An 18449-nucleotide genomic window follows, 5' to 3' on the forward strand; every position below is an offset into this window, starting at 1 on the left:
ATAACTACTATAATGCTGCTCCTATGTACAAGAATATAACTACTATAATACTGCTCCTATGTACAGGAATATAACTACTATAATACTGCTCCTATGTACAAGAATATAACTACTATAATACTGCTCCTATGTACAAGAATATAACTACTATAATACTGCCTCCTATGTACAAGAATATAACTACTATAATACTGCTCCTATGTACAAGAATATAACTACTATAATACTGCCTCCTATGTACAAGAATATAACTACTATAATACTGCTCCTATGTACAAGAATATAACTACTATAATACTGCTCCTATGTACAAGAATATAACTACTATAATACTGCCTCCTATGTACAAGAATATAACTACTATAATACTGCTCCTATGTACAAGAATATAACTACTATAATACTGCTCCTATATACAGGAATATAACTACTATAATACTGCCTCCTATGTACAAGAATATAACTGCTATAATACTGCTCCTATGTACAAGAATATAACTACTATAATACTGCCCCTATGTACAAGAATATAACTACTATAATACTGCTCCTATGTACAAGAATATAACTACTATAATACTGCCTCCTATGTACAAGAATATAACTACTATAATACTGCTCCTATGCACAAGAATATAACTACTATAACACTGCTCCTATGTACAAGAATATAACTTCTATAATACTGCTCCTATGTACAAGAATATAACTTCTATAATACTGCTCCTATGTACAAGAATATAACTACTATAATACTGCCTCCTATGTACAAGAATATAACTACTATGGAGGCGGAGCTTGACCAGCTTCCTGACCGGCTGCATGTGAGGAGAGCTCTCCTCTTCTTTGCCTCACAAAGTGGTTTATTTCGCTTCTTAACTGCACAAATATGGGGAAAATCGGCAAATACCTGCCCAAAGAAAGACCTGAACCCCTCAAGCAAGATCGGGGTCCCTCTGAGACGGAGAAATACTTTAACAAGCGGCCTGCAGCTCCAGTAACAGAGAGACCTAAGATGGCCCCTCCTGACCCTGATGACAGCATGGAGGAGGCTGAGAGAGCAGACAGCCCGGCTACTGAGAGCTCCCAGGGATCGCAGGCTGAAGCTGCTGAACCTATCTCAAAGAGGTTCCTACAACAGGCCCTCCTGTCAGTGATACGGCCGGTGATGCAGGAGCTCACTGAGATAAAGGAGGACATTAAGCACATCGGCCATAGAGTGGAGAGGCTTGAAGATACACAGGGGGCCATCCTGAATTACACCCGTGCGATTGGAGATAACAGCTCTGCTTACCTGTCTTCCCTGGATCACGCATACGCCCTGATTGAAGATCAGGAAAATAGAAGCAGGCGCAAAAACGTGCGCTTCAGAGGCTTGCCAGAAGCGGTGTCACATGAGGAGCTTCCTGCAGCAGCGGCAGCCATTTTCACATCCCTGCTGGGCCCTGAAGGTGCATCTGCAGTCACAATCGAGCGCATCCATCGCTCTCTGCGGCCTAAACCCAGGGAGGGAGAACCCCCTCGTGATGTGGTCTGCGGACTCTTGCGGTACGTAGATACCGCTGCGATTTTTAAAGCGGCCAGGGAGAAGGGAGATCTAAAGCATGATGGAGCCAAGATTCTGCTATTCCAGGATCTCGCACTTTCAACCCTGAATAAAAGAAGAATCCTGCGCCCTGTCACCGAGATTCTGCGCCAGAGAAAGATCCCCTTTAAGTGGCTTTTTCCATTTGGCCTCACATTTTCCAGGGAAGGAAAGAGGTGCACGATCCGGACCCCCAGTGATCTGCCGGCGGCATGGGAGCTGCTCAACACCACGCCACAAGATATCCCATCATGGCTGCCCTCGGCGGACACTGGCGTCCCGCTCCCAGAACTCCCTGATAGTTCCAGATGGTCGAAGGTGCCACCAAGAAAAGGAGCAAAGCAAAGAATCACCTGAACATTCTCCACAGGTCGTATGTGGGCTGTTAGATTGCAAGCTCCTCAGTTAATGTTCAATATGTTATAGGAGCACATTTAAGATGGAGGACGTCATTGCTCCCTATGTGGAGGGTGGAAGCTGCATTCACTTCATGTTGTTATGGGCGACTACCATAGAGGTTATATAAGTAATGCATTCTCTCAGGTTGTCAGTTAGTAGGTGCACACAGTATACTGGGATTCCCTGATATGTATAGCCAGATTCTCTCAGGCGGTTATAGGAGTGGCTATGTTCACATATGTATACTAATGTCAGCACACTTTGTGGGGGTGGGGAACCCTGATTTGTGGCCAGGAGCAGTACTGTCTGACACTATGTCGGCCTGCTCCCACCTTGTCTCCGGTGGTTCCTGTGCTCCCGCACGGAGTTCTCTTATTTCCTTTGACCCCCTTTTGCTTGCAGGATTACATATTTTGCTTTTATTAACAAAATTCTGGCTAAAGGGATCAAAGGACCTTGTCCAGGACAAGGCGTTCCCCTGTTTGTTCCCCCTGTTTCCCCATCCATGCTCACGTATGTTATTATATGCACGCACATGTGTATATCACTACACTGATGGCTGCAGTTAACTGCACTACATTCAATGTACGGGGTTTTAATACCCCCCAAAAGCGCTCACAGGTGATCAGACTTCTAAAGAAGAGACGCACAGATGTCTGTTTTTTCCAAGAGCTGCACCTTAAGCTCGGCCATGTTCCTAAACTCTCCCAGTCCTACTTTAATCAGTGGTTCATCAGCTCTCATGCCAAGGCTTCCAGGGGCGCGGGGATTGCCATATCCAGGAGGGTTCCCTTCTCCCTTATCTCATCCTTGACTGACCCAGAGGGACGCTTTATGTTCGTAAAAGGTAAAATTGGGACCGTGCTGGTAACACTGGCAAGTCTATACAGTCCTAACCGGGGTCAGGGCCTATGGTTGAAGACTACATTGACTAAATTTACTTCCTTTGCAGAGGGCATTTGTTTAATAGGGGGGGATCTTAATGTGGCCCTAAACCCACTAGTAGACGCTTCAGATCATTCCTCACAGTTGACCCAAGCGGCTATTGGCAGGATTAATAAGCATCTAGCAGGGGCCCATTTACTGGACACTTGGCGCCTGACTCATCCCACTGACTTAGATTACACGTTCTTCTCAGCTGCGCACAAGGTCTATTCCAGGCTAGACTATATTTTCATCTCTGACGCTCACGCTGAACTGGTGAGTAACTCCACCATTGATCCTATGACAGTATCAGATCATGCTCCTGTCACGACATCCGTGGTGTTCTCTGAATTACCTCAGCAATCTCGACAATGGAGGTTAAATGAGACTCTGCTGGATGATGTGGAGGGAATGAGAGACATAGAAGCTAAATTACAACACTTCTTTAGGGAGAACACCACGGATGACGTCTCTGTCACGACTGTCTGGGAGACGCATAAAGCGGTCATCAGAGGGGAGCTGATTGCCCTGGGTAGTCGGAAAAAGAAGGAAAGACAAAAAACATTTCATACATTACTAGAGAAGATCTCAGCTTTAGAATCTCTGCACAAAAAATCCAGAACCACAGAGGCCCAACAAGAACTAACACTAACTAGGAAAAAATTAAAAGATCACCTTAACTATCACCAGGCCAAATCCTACCAGTATGCCCAGTTCCGTTTTTATGCTCATGGAGACAAAGGGACGAGGCTTATGGCTTCGCTACTTAAGCAGAAAAAAGATGCTTCCTATATAGCTGGAATTAAAGATAAAGATGGCAGGCTATTACATAAAACTTCAGATATTGCGAAAGAATTCCATAAGTTCTATAGTCAGCTTTATGGGCTCAAATGCCCAGATGACGACACAGAAGCTAATATAGAAGAGGCTGCTGACAAGTTCTTGGGGAACCTCAATCTGCCCAAACTGGAGACCAAAGATAGGGAACAACTCCTTGCCCCAGTCACAATAGAGGAAATATCAAATATTCTGAGCTCCATGCCAATGGGGAAATGCCCTGGACCTGATGGGTTTTCTGTGGGGTATTATAAAAAATTATCATCTGTCCTAACCCCTCGTATGGCCACTTGGTGTAATTCCCTATTAAATGGTTCTGTTCTCCATAGGCAATCCCTGGAAGCGACGGTCACAATTCTCCCAAAAGCAGGTAAAGATCCTAACCAATGCGGCAGTTATAGGCCGATATCGCTTCTCAACGTAGACGTTAAAGTATGGGCAAAGTTGCTGGCTTCCCGCCTTGCTCCCCTTCTGCCGAAACTAATTCACCCGGACCAAGCCGGGTTTGTGCCTGGACGAGAGGGAAATCAAAACTCTTGTAGGGTTCTCTCAGCAATGCAATTAGCTAAGAAAGAGAAGGCCTCACTGGTCCTTTTGGGTGTGGATGCGGAAAAGGCCTTTGACAGAGTGAGCTGGAGCTACATGAGGAAAACCCTACATAAACTTGGCATTCCAGAGCAATTCCAAAATGCCATCATGTCCCTCTACCATGAACCTAGTGCACGTATAAGGGTAAATGGTACATTATCCCAATCGTTCCCGATTACAAACGGGACTCGTCAGGGCTGTCCTCTGTCACCTACACTGTACGTCATGGTAATGGAGACATTACTGCAAGCTATAAGAGAACACCCCGGTATAAAGGGTCTCAAAATTAGGGATAGTTCTGTAGAATTTATAAATGCCGCTTATGCGGATGACCTACTGGTTATGCTCACAAACCCTGTCGAGGCCTTTCCGCATCTTCTATCCCTTTTCGAATTATATGGGAGGATCTCTAACTTTAAAGTTAATTATACAAAGTCAGAGGCGATGAACGTCTCAGCGCCAAGCAAAATGATTTCCTCTTTAAAAGGCACAACCCCGTTTATCTGGCAGGGTTCTCATCTTTCCTACTTAGGAATTAAATTACCAGCAGATTTGGACCAAACTTTCAGTTTGAACTTTAAACCCCTCTTAAATGATATACAGAAGCAGCTTTACTCGCTTAAAATCCCATATGTCTCTTGGATGGGTAGAAAGAACCTTCTGAAGGCCTTCATCATGCCCAGGCTCCTGTATGTGATGCAAATGTTGCCCGTTTTTATCCCTATGTCCTTCTTTTGCCAGGTCAGGAGGTTATTTAGAACGTTCCTTTGGGGTGGGAAATCCGCTAGATTGGCCCATAGCAGGCTGATACAGGGGAGGAGCACGGGGGGGTTTGGGTTACCAGACGCACACCTATACTATCAGGCGATTCATTTAAAAAGATGGATTCAGCTACATGCCACTAAATACCAGACTTGGGGATGCGACTTAGAACTTGCCCAACTTTCATCTGTCCAGAGGGCGGGCCTCTGGGGTCTTACTACTTCTAATCTTAGGTCGCAAGTTCTGCTTAGGGGAACCGCCTCAGTAATTCAACAGTTAAATGGCAAACTTAACCTCCTAAATAACCCCTCTCCATCTATGCCAGCGGATCTTCTTCCTTTCACTATACGACCGAATACCAAACAAATAGCAACGACCTGGCATAAACTACGCAAGTTTACAACAGAGGAATTCCTGGGGGCGACCTCGGGGGACTTATCTGATCAACACCCACTACACAACCTTATAAAAAAGTGTAATTTTCTAGAACTGATTGAACTTAACTCAGTCTCCAGACCACTAATAGAGAGTAATAGACATAAACCTACACAGTCTTGGTTTGAGAAACTTTTAACATTTGAGTCCATCCCACGTAAACTGATCTCTTTGTGTTACTTGGCTTTGGTTACTCCCCGCTCCCCTGGAACACCGCAATACCTGAGGCATTGGGCTGCTGAACTTGAGGTGGAACTGAATGAGACTGACATTATGAGGATACATGCGCACTCCCACGGTTTCTCAAGGTGTACCAGGATACAGGAACACACATACAAAGTCCTCACCCAGTGGTATATGACTCCAAAGCAGATGTTTATCAGGGGTATGAGACAGGACGATAAATGCTGGAGGTGTCTGGAGGATACAGGTACTCTGTCTCACATCTTCTGGTCTTGTCCTAGGATCCGTCCATTCTGGGAAGGTGTCTTATCCACTATTCAGAAGATAACACATGTAGTTGTGGAGGTGCCCCCTACTCTTGTGCTCCTGTGGCTCCCGACTCCCTCTTTCTTCCCTCAAAAAGATGCTTAACCACCCAATTACTCCAGGCGGCAAGGCTGCTCATCCCGCAGCACTGGTTGAGTACAGAACCCCCCACTGTGGAGGCATGGCTGAACAAGGTGGACCATATCTGTCGTATGGAGGAACTGGCGAGTTGGGAGGACAGGAATCACAATAAATATGTGAAGCTTTGGACACCCTGGCTCATGTTTAGGGATGACCCTCCGAATAGTCAGAAGGCACACGGGTCTGCTAGTAGTGGTACATTATGAGCTCACGGGTAGAGGGTATATATGCGCATTAATGGTACGCGTTCTAGACCATGTCTGAGTCACTGACAAAATAATACCTGTGAATATGAATACATTCAATATGCACTTTAGATATCTAATATGCTGCAAACGAACGAGTGTCATGGATGGATTGTTGTTGTTTTTGGTTATTCCTCTTTATCCTTCCCTCCCTCCTATTCCTTGTCCCTATCCCCATATCCTTCCCCTCCCCTTTTTCCTCTATTTCTGCGTCATTATGTTCACCAGTCATACTACAAGACCTTTATATACTGGTAAGATGCATCTGTAACCTTTGCATAATACTTGTATAATGGGATATGATTATTCTGTCTATATGTGAAAAATGGGAAATTAGTATTGTCCTGTTATTTATATACGGAATTCTGTTTAGGTCAATATCTACAGTCCTTCAAGCTGTTATGTATACTCAAAGCAATGTACGATATCAACCACTTTGTATATGTCACTGCATAATGTTGTAGTATGTATTTTCAATATACTTTTCAATAAAAAGAGAATTTTCAAAGAATATAACTACTATAATACTGCCCCTATGTACAAGAATATAACTACTATAATACCGCCTCCTATGTACAAGAATATAACTACTATAATACTGCCCCTATGTACAAGAATATAACTACTATAATACCGCCTCCTATGTACAAGAATATAACTACTATAATACTACTTCTATGTACAAGACTATAACTACTATAATACTGCTCCTATGTACAAGAATATAACTACTATAATACTGCCCCTATGTACAAGAGTATAACTACTATAATACTGCTCCTATGTACAAGAATATAACTACTATAATACTGCCTCCTATATACAAGAATATAACTACTATAATACTGCCTCCTATGTACAAGAATATAACTACTATAATACTGCCTCCTATATACAAGAATATAACTACTATAATACTGCTCCTATGTACAAGAATATAACTACTATAATGCTGCCTCCTATGTACAAGAATATAACTACTATAATACTGCTCCTATGTACAAGAATATAACTACTATAATACTGCTCCTATGTACAATAATATAACTACTATAATACTGCTCCTATGTACAAGAATATAACTACTATAATACTGCTCCTATGTACAAGAATATAACTACTATAATACTGCTCCTATGTACAAGAATATAACTACTATAATACTGCCTCCTATGTACAAGAATATAACTACTATAATACTGCTCCTATGTACAAGAATATAACTACTATAATGCTGCTCCTATGTACAAGAATATAACTGCTATAATACTGCTCCTATGTACAAGAATATAACTACTATAATACTGCCCCTATGTACAAGAGTATAACTACTATAATACTGCTCCTATGTACAAGAATATAACTACTATAATACTGCCTCCTATATACAAGAATATAACTACTATAATACTGCTCCTATGTACAAGAATATAACTACTATAATACTGCCTCCTATGTACAAGAATATAACTACTATAATACTGCTCCTATGTACAAGAATATAACTACTATAATACTGCTCCTATGTACAAGAATATAACTACTATAATACTGCTCCTATGTACAAGAATATAACTACTATAATACTGCTGCTATGTACAAGAATATAACTACTATAATACTGCTCCTATGTACAATAATATAACTACTATAATACTGCCTCCTATATATGAGAATATAACAACTATAATACTGCTCCTATGTACAAGAATATAACTACTATAATACTGCCTCCTATGTACAAGAATATAACTACTATAATACTGCCTCCTATGTACAAGAATATAACTACTATAATACTGCCTCCTATGTACAAGAATATAACTACTATAATACTGCCTCCTATGTACAAGAATATAACTGCTATAATACTGCTCCTATGTACAAGAATATAACTACTATAATACTGCCCCTATGTACAAGAGTATAACTACTATAATACTGCTCCTATGTACAAGAATATAACTACTATAATACTGCCTCCTATATACAAGAATATAACTACTATAATACTGCTCCTATGTACAAGAATATAACTACTATAATACTGCCTCCTATGTACAAGAATACTACTACTATAATACTGCCTCCTATATACAAGAATATAACTACTATAATACTGCTCCTATGTACAAGAATATAACTACTATAATACTGCCTCCTATATACAAGAATATAACTACTATAATACTGCTCCTATGTACAAGAATATAACTACTATAATACTGCCTCCTATGTACAAGAATATAACTGCTATAATACTGCCTCCTATGTACAGGAATATAACTACTATAATACTGCCTCCTATGTACAGGAATATAACTACTATAATACTGCTCCTATGTCCAAGAATATAACTACTATAATACTGCTCCTATGTACAAGAATATAACTACTATAATACTGCTCCTATGTACAAGAATATAACTACTATAATACTGCCTCCTATATACAAGAATATAACTACTATAATACTGCCTCCTATGTACAAGAATATAACTGCTATAATACTGCCTCCTATGTACAGGAATATAACTACTATAATACTGCCTCCTATGTACAGGAATATAACTACTATAATACTGCTCCTATGTACAAGAATATAACTACTATAATACTGCCTCCTATGTACAAGAATATAACTACTATAATACTGATCCTATGTACAAGAATATAACTACTATAATACTGCTCCTATATACAAGAATATAACTACTATAATACTGATCCTATGTACAAGAATATAACTACTATAATACTGCTCCTATGTACAAGAATATAACTACTATAATACTGCCTCCTATGTACAAGAATATAACTACTATAATACTGCCTCCTATGTACAAGAATATAACTACTATAATACTGCCTTCTATGTACAGGAATATGAATATTGCTATACTTATGTGTAGTACAATCCATATTCCATATCTTCTTGTGTTCCCTTTGCTATTATTTGCTGTATGTTGATGATTATTTCTGTTATTGCACAGCAGGAAGTAACAGTTTATATAAGTGGTGATGATTTGGGGCAGGGATGGGTAACATCACAAATACATGAATCTATTACAGCTGTCAGGGGCACTCCGCCCACACCTGTGACTCACACATTAGATTACACACTACAGCGATTCCCTGCAGATGTGGCCCTCGATGTGTGTGGGTTTTAATTAATTCATCGCCCTGTCCCCCGTGCACCCGACCTCTGAGAAAACTAATATACTGTAAAATAAAATGTTTTATTCATGACTTATACTATTGACAGTATAGCGGGGGTGTCTGTGCGCGCGCTGTGCATTCTCTATCACTTTTTCTTTTGTGTTTAGGGATTACCGGGTGAAATAGGATTTCCTGGGAAACCTGGGAAAATTGGGCCCCTGGTAAGTACCGGTATACGGGAAATGCAGGGGAATTGGGGAAAAGTGAAAATAAGCAAAACTGCATTTAGGAAATTCTTCTATATGGAGGATATAGCTTCATCTGCACTGGAGGGTTAAGGTGGCGCCTGCAGGTATTTGGGCACTTTCTAATAATATGGCCACTATCGTGGCTCTAGCTCCAGAACTGATACTCTGGTACCCATGCTCTGACTGAACCACATTACTTGGGTCGGCACACATGTGCACACACTGGAGTAGTATTACTTGCCAAATTCATGTCCAGCCAGATTCTCCTTCTCTGGTAAACCTGACCAATGTTTTGTCGCCCTCTGCTGGAGTTAGATGTTACAGCAGCATTTCCCTGTGCACAGACCACTGTCAGCACTGATTGTCTACCCCGTCATACCCCAGGCACACAACGTTCCCCATGTCAGACTGCAATGTATGCAATGCAAGTGAGCAGTATAGATGTGCCACATGATTAGAATATGACAAAAAAATGAAGTATCAGATGGAATAAATCCAGGTGTACCCTGAAATATTATAGATAGAAGCTGAAGTTCATTAGATGTCTGTTTACTCTGCATTAACTATTTATTTCATAGGGATCAACTGGAAAAGACGGAAAAGATGGAGTGGATGGAAAACCCGGCCCAAAGGTGAAATGTATCTTCTGTACGCATGGGATAGATGTGACTCCTTTATAAATACTGCTCTATGGATAGGATAGATGTGACTCCTCTATACATACTGCTCTATGGGTGGGGTAGATGTGACTCCTCTATACATACTGCTCTATGGGTGGGGTAGATGTGACTCCTCTATACATACTGCTCTATGGGTGGGGTACATGTGACTCCTCTATACATACTGCTCTTTGGGTGGGGTAGATGTGACTCCTCTATACATACTGCTCTATGGGTGGGATAGATGTGACTCCTCTATACATACTGTTCTATGGATGGGATAGATGTGACTCCTCTATACACACTGCCCTATGGATGGGATAGATGTGACTCCTCTATGCATACTGTTCTATGGATGGGATAGATGTGACTCCTCTATACATACTGCTCTATGGATGGGATAGATGGGACTCCTCTATACATACTGCCCTATGGATGGGATAGATGTGACTCCTCTATACATACTGTTCTATGGATGGGATAGATGTGACTCCTTTATACATACTGCCCTATAGATGTGATAGATGTGACTCCTCTATACATACTGCTCTATGGGTGGGGTAGATGTGACTCCTCTATACACACTGCTCTATGGGTGGGATAGATGTGACTCCTCTATACATACTGCTCTATGGGTGGGGTAGATGTGACTCCTCTATACATACTGCTCTTTGGGTGGGGTAGATGTGACTCCTCTATACATACTGCTCTATGGGTGGGATAGATGTGACTCCTCTATACATACTGTTCTATTGATGGGATAGATGTGACTCCTCTATACACACTGCCCTATGGATGGGATAGATGTGACTCCTCTATGCATACTGTTCTATGGATGGGATAGATGTGACTCCTCTATACATACTGCTCTATGGATGGGATAGATGGGACTCCTCTATACATACTGCCCTATGGATGGGATAGATGTGACTCCTCTATACATACTGCCCTATGGATGGGATAGATGTGACTCCTTTATACATACTGCTCTATGGGTGGGGTAGATGTGACTCTTCTATACATACTGCCCTATGGATGGAATAGATATGACTCCTCTATACATACTGCTCTATGGATGGGATAGATGTGACTCCTCTATACATACTGCTCTATGGATGGGATAGATGTGACTCCTCTATACATACTGCTCTATGGGTGGGATAGATGTGACTCCTCTATACATACTGCCCTATGGATGGGATAGATGTGACTCCTCTATACATACTGCCCTATAGATGTGATAGATGTGACTCCTCTATACATACTGCTCTATGGATGGGATAGATGTGACTCCTCTATACATACTGCTCTATGGATGGGATAGATGTGACTCCTCTATACATACTGCTCTATGGTTGGGGTAGATGTGACTCCTCTATACACACTGCCCTATGGATGGGATAGATGTGACTCCTCTATACATACTGCTCTATGGATAGGATAGCTATGACTCCTCTATACATACTGCTCTATGGATGGGATAGATGTGACTCCTCTATACATACTGCCCTATGGATGGGATAGATGTGACTCCTCTATACATACTGTTCTATGGATGGGATAGATGTGACTCCTCTATACATACTGCTCTATGGGTGGGGTAGATGTGACTCTTCTATACATACTGCCCTATGGATGGAATAGATATGACTCCTCTATACATACTGCTCTATGGATGGGATAGATGTGACTCCTCTATACATACTGCTCTATGGATGGGATAGATGTGACTCCTCTATACTTACTGCTCTATGGGTGGGATAGATGTGACTCCTCTATACATACTGCTCTATGGGTGGGGTAGATGTGACTCCTCTATACACACTGCCCTATGGATGGGATCATGTGACTCCTCTTTACATACTGCTCTATGGATAGGATAGATATGACTCCTCTATACATACTGCTCTATGGATGGGATAGATGTGACTCCTCTATACATACTGCCCTATGGATGGGATAGATGTGACTTCTCTATACATACTGTTCTATGGATGGGATAGATGTGACTCCTTTATACATACTGCTCTATGGGTGGGGTAGATGTGACTCTTCTATACATACTGCCCTATGGATGGAATAGATGTGACTCCTCTATACATACTGCTCTATGGATGGGATAGATGTGACTCCTCTATACATACTGCTCTATGGGTGGGATAGATGTGACTCCTCTATACATACTGCTCTATGGATGGGATAGATGTGACTCCTCTATACATACTACTCTATAGATGGGTGTCACGGATGGTGTTTGCAGAAAACAAGAAGTAACAAATAACGATCCGACTGACTTGATCCCAAACTAAGGAACATATGGGTGAGCCCTATAATAGCCCTAGAGCTCTCCCTGACTGCTCAGCCCATGCAAAGATCTTTATGATAGAAAATTGCATACCCTCGTGCCTAGACTGAGTGACACCTGAATACCCTACAATAGTGAGGGGACACGACCACCGACTCCCTGCACTTAATACGGAGGGAGTCAGGGTCACCTAGAATCAAGCCAACAGGAAAACACAAATAAAGGAATAGACTTATCTGAGGAACCAGCAGTTGCAGCATCTAGCAGTGAGCACAATCCAGGAAGTAGTATAAACCGCAAAGTGAGGCAGTATGGGAGGGGATATAAAGGGAGGCAATCACTGCTAATTGATGACAGCTGGGAGAGGGAGAAGAGATGACAAAGCAAAACCAAAACAAAAGAACATCATGCAAGAGGTACTGAAGAACGTCTGTCAGAGCTTCTCAGAGATCTGGCGGTGACAGTACCCCTCCCTCTACGAGTGGACTCTGGACACTTAGAGCCCACCTTCTCAGGATGGGACCTATGGAACGCTCTGATAAGACGAGTGGCCTTAATGTCCGCCACTGGGACCCACATCCTCTCCTCAGGACCATAACCCTCCCAATGAACGAGGTACTGGAGAGAACCGTGGATAATACAAGAATCCACAATCCTAGAGACCTGAAATTCAAGATTACCATCAACCACAATCGGAGGAGGAGGCAAAGAGGAGGGTACAGTGGGTTGGACATAAGGTTTTAATAGGGACTTGTGAAAAACATTATGGATCTTCCAAGTCTGAGGAAGATCAAGACGGAAAGCAACAGGATTGAGGACGGACAAGATCTTGTAAGGCCCAATAAGCTTAGGACCCAACTTCCAGGAGGGAACCTTCAATTTGATATTCTTAGTAGACAACCACACCAGATCACCCACATTCAGGTACGGACCAGGCACGCGTCTCTTATCCGCCACACGCTTATATCTCTCACTCATGCTCTTTAGATTATCCTGAATCTTTTGCCAAATAGATGACAAAGACGAGGAAAATCTCTCCTCATCAGGTAAACCAGAAGACACCTCTCCAGAGAATGTCCCAAACTGCGGATGAAATCACAGAATTTGAAGCTATCCAGCTTAAAATTTAACTTTTACTAGATAATATTTTAAAAGAGGATTAATTCCAAGTATTTCATGATATTATATTATAACAAAAGCCAGACTGAAGGTAAATCAAGACCCACCGTTAGCATCTAGGCAGGAGGTCATTTTGTCGATAAAAGGTAAGAGATATGGCACTTACAGTTAGATGATTCCCTTATATAGGTAGATATATTTCAGGTGAGGTCAGGAGGAATTATTATCCCTATAGATGCCCTACGGTGTCTACCCCTGCCTACAGGCAGAGCACCCGCCCTGAAAGGGGCGACCCCACCTCTCGGTGGCTAAACCCTTTTCTTACCCTCACGTGACCCTAAGATGCTTCCTCACAGTTGACTACTTGATTTCCCGTTGGTTGTTTGAGGACAGAGATAATTGTCCAGGTGGTATAAAGAGAGACTGTCCCGACGCGTTTCCCCAAGTAAAAATCCTTGGTTCATCAGGGGACTTTGCTGTTTAAATTCCCATAGCCGAAAGATGGTGGCTATATGCTGGTGATGATAAAGGCATATCATCAGCCTTTATCATCGCCAGCATATAGCCACCATCTTTAAACAGCAAGGTCCCCTGATGAACCAAGGATTTTTACTTGGGGAAACGCGTCGGGCCAGTCTCTCTTTATACCACCTGGACAATTATGTCTGTCCTCAAACAACCAACGGGAAATCAAGTAGCCAACTGTGAGGAAGCATCTTAGGGTCACGTGAGGGTAAGAAAAGGGTTTAGCCACCGAGAGGTGGGGTCGCCCCTTTCGGGGCGGGTGCTCTGCCTGTAGGCAGGGGTAGACACCGTAGGGCATCTATAGGGATAATAATTCCTCCTGACCTCACCTGAAATATATCTACCTATATAAGGGAAAAAGGGCAACAGGAGCCGCACTGCGAAAAACGATGTCAGCGGAGTGCAAGCGGCTATGAAGGCGGTCCCCCTCCAAAGCATATAACAAAAAGAAATTCCGCAGCACTTCCAAGGCGTAAAATGAAAAAAATAGTTCTTTATTTACCAGACAGCTGTCTGGTAAATAAAGAACTATTTTTTTCATTTTACGCCTTGGAAGTGCTGCGGAATTTCTTTTTGTTACCTATATAAGGGAATCATCTAACTGTAAGTGCCATATCTCTTACCTTTTATCGACAAAGTGACCTACTGCCTAGATGCTAACGGTGGGTCTTGATTTACCTTCAGTCTGGCTTTTGTTATAATATAATATCATGAAATACTTGGAATTAATCCTCTTTTTAAATATTATCTAGTAAAAGTTAAATTTTAAGCTGGATAGCTTCAAATTCTGTGATATTATTGGTGATAGCTTTCCACACTATTATACGACACTCTGTGATTGTGGGACAAACTGCGGATGAAACCCATATGCACCAAAATTTTTTGACTTATCAGAGGACTCCTGACGACGGTTATTTAAAGCAAACTCAGAAAGGGACAAAAAAGAACACCAATCCTCCTGATTCTCTGTCACAAAACAGCGCAGATATGTCTCCAGATTCTGATTGACGCGTTTGGTCTGGCCATTCGACTGCGGGTGAAAAGCAGAAGAGAATGACAACCGAACCGCCAAGTGAGAACAGAAAGCCTTCCAGAATCTAGAAACAAACTACATGCCCCTATCACAGACTATGTCTGAAGGAATGCCATGCAATTTGACAATGTGATCAACAAATGCTTGTGCCAGCGTTTTAGCATTGGGTAACCCAGGAAAAGGAATGAAATGCGCCATTTTGCTAAAACGGTCCACCACCACCAGAATCACAGTCTGCCCCGAGGAACGAGGCAGGTCCGTAATGAAGTCCATGGGCAAATGTGTCCAATGATGGGAAGGAATGGGTAACGGGAGGAGAGGACCCGATGGCCGTAAATGAGGGACCTTGGCACGAGCGCAGGTCTCGCAGGCTGCCACAAAACCCTCAACCGACTTACGAAGAGCCGGCCACCAGAATCTCCGAGCAATGAGATCCACTGTGGCTCTACCCCCCGGGTGCCCAGCAAGGACAGTATCGTGGTGCTCCTTAAAAACCTTGTGTCGTAAAGCGAGAGGCACAAACAACCCCCCAGGAGGACAAAGATCAGGAGCCTCTGCCTGGGCTGCCTGAACCTCTGCCTCCAATTCAGGATAAAGAGCAGAGACGACCACCCCTTCAGACAAAATGGGACCCGGGTCTTCAAAGTTCCCCCCTCCCGGAAAACAACGTGACAGGGCATCAGTCTTCACATTCTTAACCCCAGGGCGGAACGTGACAACAAAATTAAACCTTGAAAAGAACAAAGACCATCTGGCCTGTCTCAGGTTCAGACGCTTGGCTGACTCCAAGTAGGCCAGATTCTTATGGTCGGTAAACACGGTAATAGGGTGTCTGGCTCCCTCTAGCCAATGGCGCCATTCCTCAAAAGCTAACTTGATGGCCAACAACTCCCTATCTCCCACATCGTAATTTCTCTCTGCGGAGAGAAAGAGGCACACGGTCGCCATTTGGCAGGGGAGGGACCCTGAGACAAGACCGCACCCACACCCACCTCAGAAGCGTCCACCTCAACAATGAAGGGCAGAGAGATATCAGGTTGTACCAAGATGGGAGCGGAAGCAAAACTCTCTTTGATACTAGAAAAGGCCTTACGCGCATCTACTGACCAGGAGGAAAAATCTACCCCCTTTTTAGTCATATCAGTGAGTGGCTTAACAACAGAGGAATAATTCAAAATTAACTTCCTGTAATAATTGGCAAAACCCAAAAAGCGCATCAGCGCCTTCTGATTCTCAGGAAGCTCCCAATCAAGCACAGCGCGGACCTTCTCGGGGTCCATGCGAAAACCAGAAGTGGAGAGAAGAAAACCCAGAAATTGAATTTCTGGAACCGCAAACACACATTTTTCCAGTTTAGCGTACAATTTATTCTCCCGCAGAATGAGCAAGACCTGACGTAGGTGGTCCCTATGAGTTTTGAAATCAGGAGAAAAAATAAAAATGTCATCTAGATACACTAGTACAAATTTCCCCATTAAATGATAAAAAATGCTGTTCACAAAATGTTGGAAGACGGCTGGAGCATTCATCAAACCAAAAGGCATAACCAAATTCTCGAAATGGCCCTCAGGGGTATTGGAGGCTGTCTTCTATTCGTCCCCTTCCCTGACCCTGACCAGGTTGTATGCCCCTCTTAAATCCAATTTAGAAAAAACTTTAGCCCCAACAATCTGGTTAAACAGGCCCGGGATCAGAGGAAGCGGATAAGGGTCACGAATTGTGATACTGTTCAGCTCCCTGAAATCCAGACATGGTATTAAAGAACCATCTTTTTTCTTAACAAAAAAAAACCTAGCGGCAACAGTTGACTTCGAGGGTCAGATGTGTACCTTTCTCAGGCTCTCAGAGATATAAGTACGCATAGCGACCCTTTCAGGTTGGGAGAGATTGTATAAACGGGATTTAGGAAGCTTGCCGTCTGGGATGAGATTAATAGGGCAATCGTACTTCAATTTCCGCATCAACCTTGCCAATAGTAACAGATGGAACGTTTTTAGAGGACTTTTTTCTTTTTGTTTCTATATTACTCTCAAAAAACTCCCTCAATCTCCTAGAGGGGCAAACATTTGCCAAATGATTTATACCTCCACAACAAAAACAAACCCTCCTCTGAGAGCTGAATCCTCTGTTGTTAGAGGCAAGCAAACCCAGCTGCATGGGCTCCTGCTCAGAGGGGATTGAGAGAGACTGAGGTCCCTGCACACTGAATGAGACCGCCCCACTGTCCTTGGACTGAATATGACAGGAAGGAGTGATCTCTCCTCTATCTCTAATACGCCTGTCAATACGAACAGCCCGAGACATGGCAGACTCCAAGGAGGTAGGTCTCTCATGAAAGGCAAATGCATCTTTCAATCCCTCCGAAAGACCATGGCAAAATTGACTTCGGAGTGCAGCATCATTCCAACCAGAATCAGCTGCCCATCTCCGAAATTCTGAACAGTATATCTCTGCAGACTGTTTACCCTGGCATAAAAGACGCAGTTTAGATTCAGCCAGAGCAATACGATCCGGATCATCATTTATCTGACCCAGGGCTCCAAAAAATTCATCCACCGATCGGAGGGGCCGTGCCCCCACCGGTAGCGAAAAAAGGCCCAAGACTGAGCGTTATCCCTGAGCAGCGAGATGATGATCCCCACCCTCTGCTCCTCATCACCAGAGGAATGGGGAAGTAGGCGAAAATGGAGTTTGCAAGCCTCTCTAAAACAAACAAAATTCTCACTACCCCCGGAGAACGTATCCGGAAGCGAGATCTTAGGCTCAGAACAAACTCCATGAACGCAAGCAGAACCGGTCACCTGAAACTGAGAGACAGTTTTACGGAGATCTGCTACCTCCAGTGAAAGACCCTGCACGCGGTCAATCAAGGCTGAAACCGGATCCATGCTTAAGACGGTTTTGGTGGTTTATAATGTCACGGATGGTGTTTGCAGAAAACAAGAAGTAACAAATAACGATCCGACTGACTTGATCCCAAACTAAGGAACATATGG

General features: G+C 42.9%; 1 protein-coding gene across 2 annotated transcripts in view; it reads left to right on the top strand.

Moving 5' to 3' along the window:
• Positions 1 to 18449, top strand: part of COL22A1 (collagen type XXII alpha 1 chain) — a 316179-nt gene that overhangs the window by 158235 nt on the left and 139495 nt on the right. For both annotated transcript variants that reach the window (XM_040433114.1, XM_040433115.1), the window contains exons 24-25: positions 9732 to 9785; positions 10391 to 10444. In XM_040433114.1, the coding sequence (XP_040289048.1) occupies positions 9732 to 9785; positions 10391 to 10444 (108 nt within the window). The remainder of the gene's footprint in view (positions 1 to 9731; positions 9786 to 10390; positions 10445 to 18449) is intronic.

Source organism: Bufo bufo, chromosome 5 (genome assembly GCF_905171765.1).
Source record: "Bufo bufo chromosome 5, aBufBuf1.1, whole genome shotgun sequence".
NCBI classification, from domain to species: domain Eukaryota; kingdom Metazoa; phylum Chordata; class Amphibia; order Anura; family Bufonidae; genus Bufo; species Bufo bufo.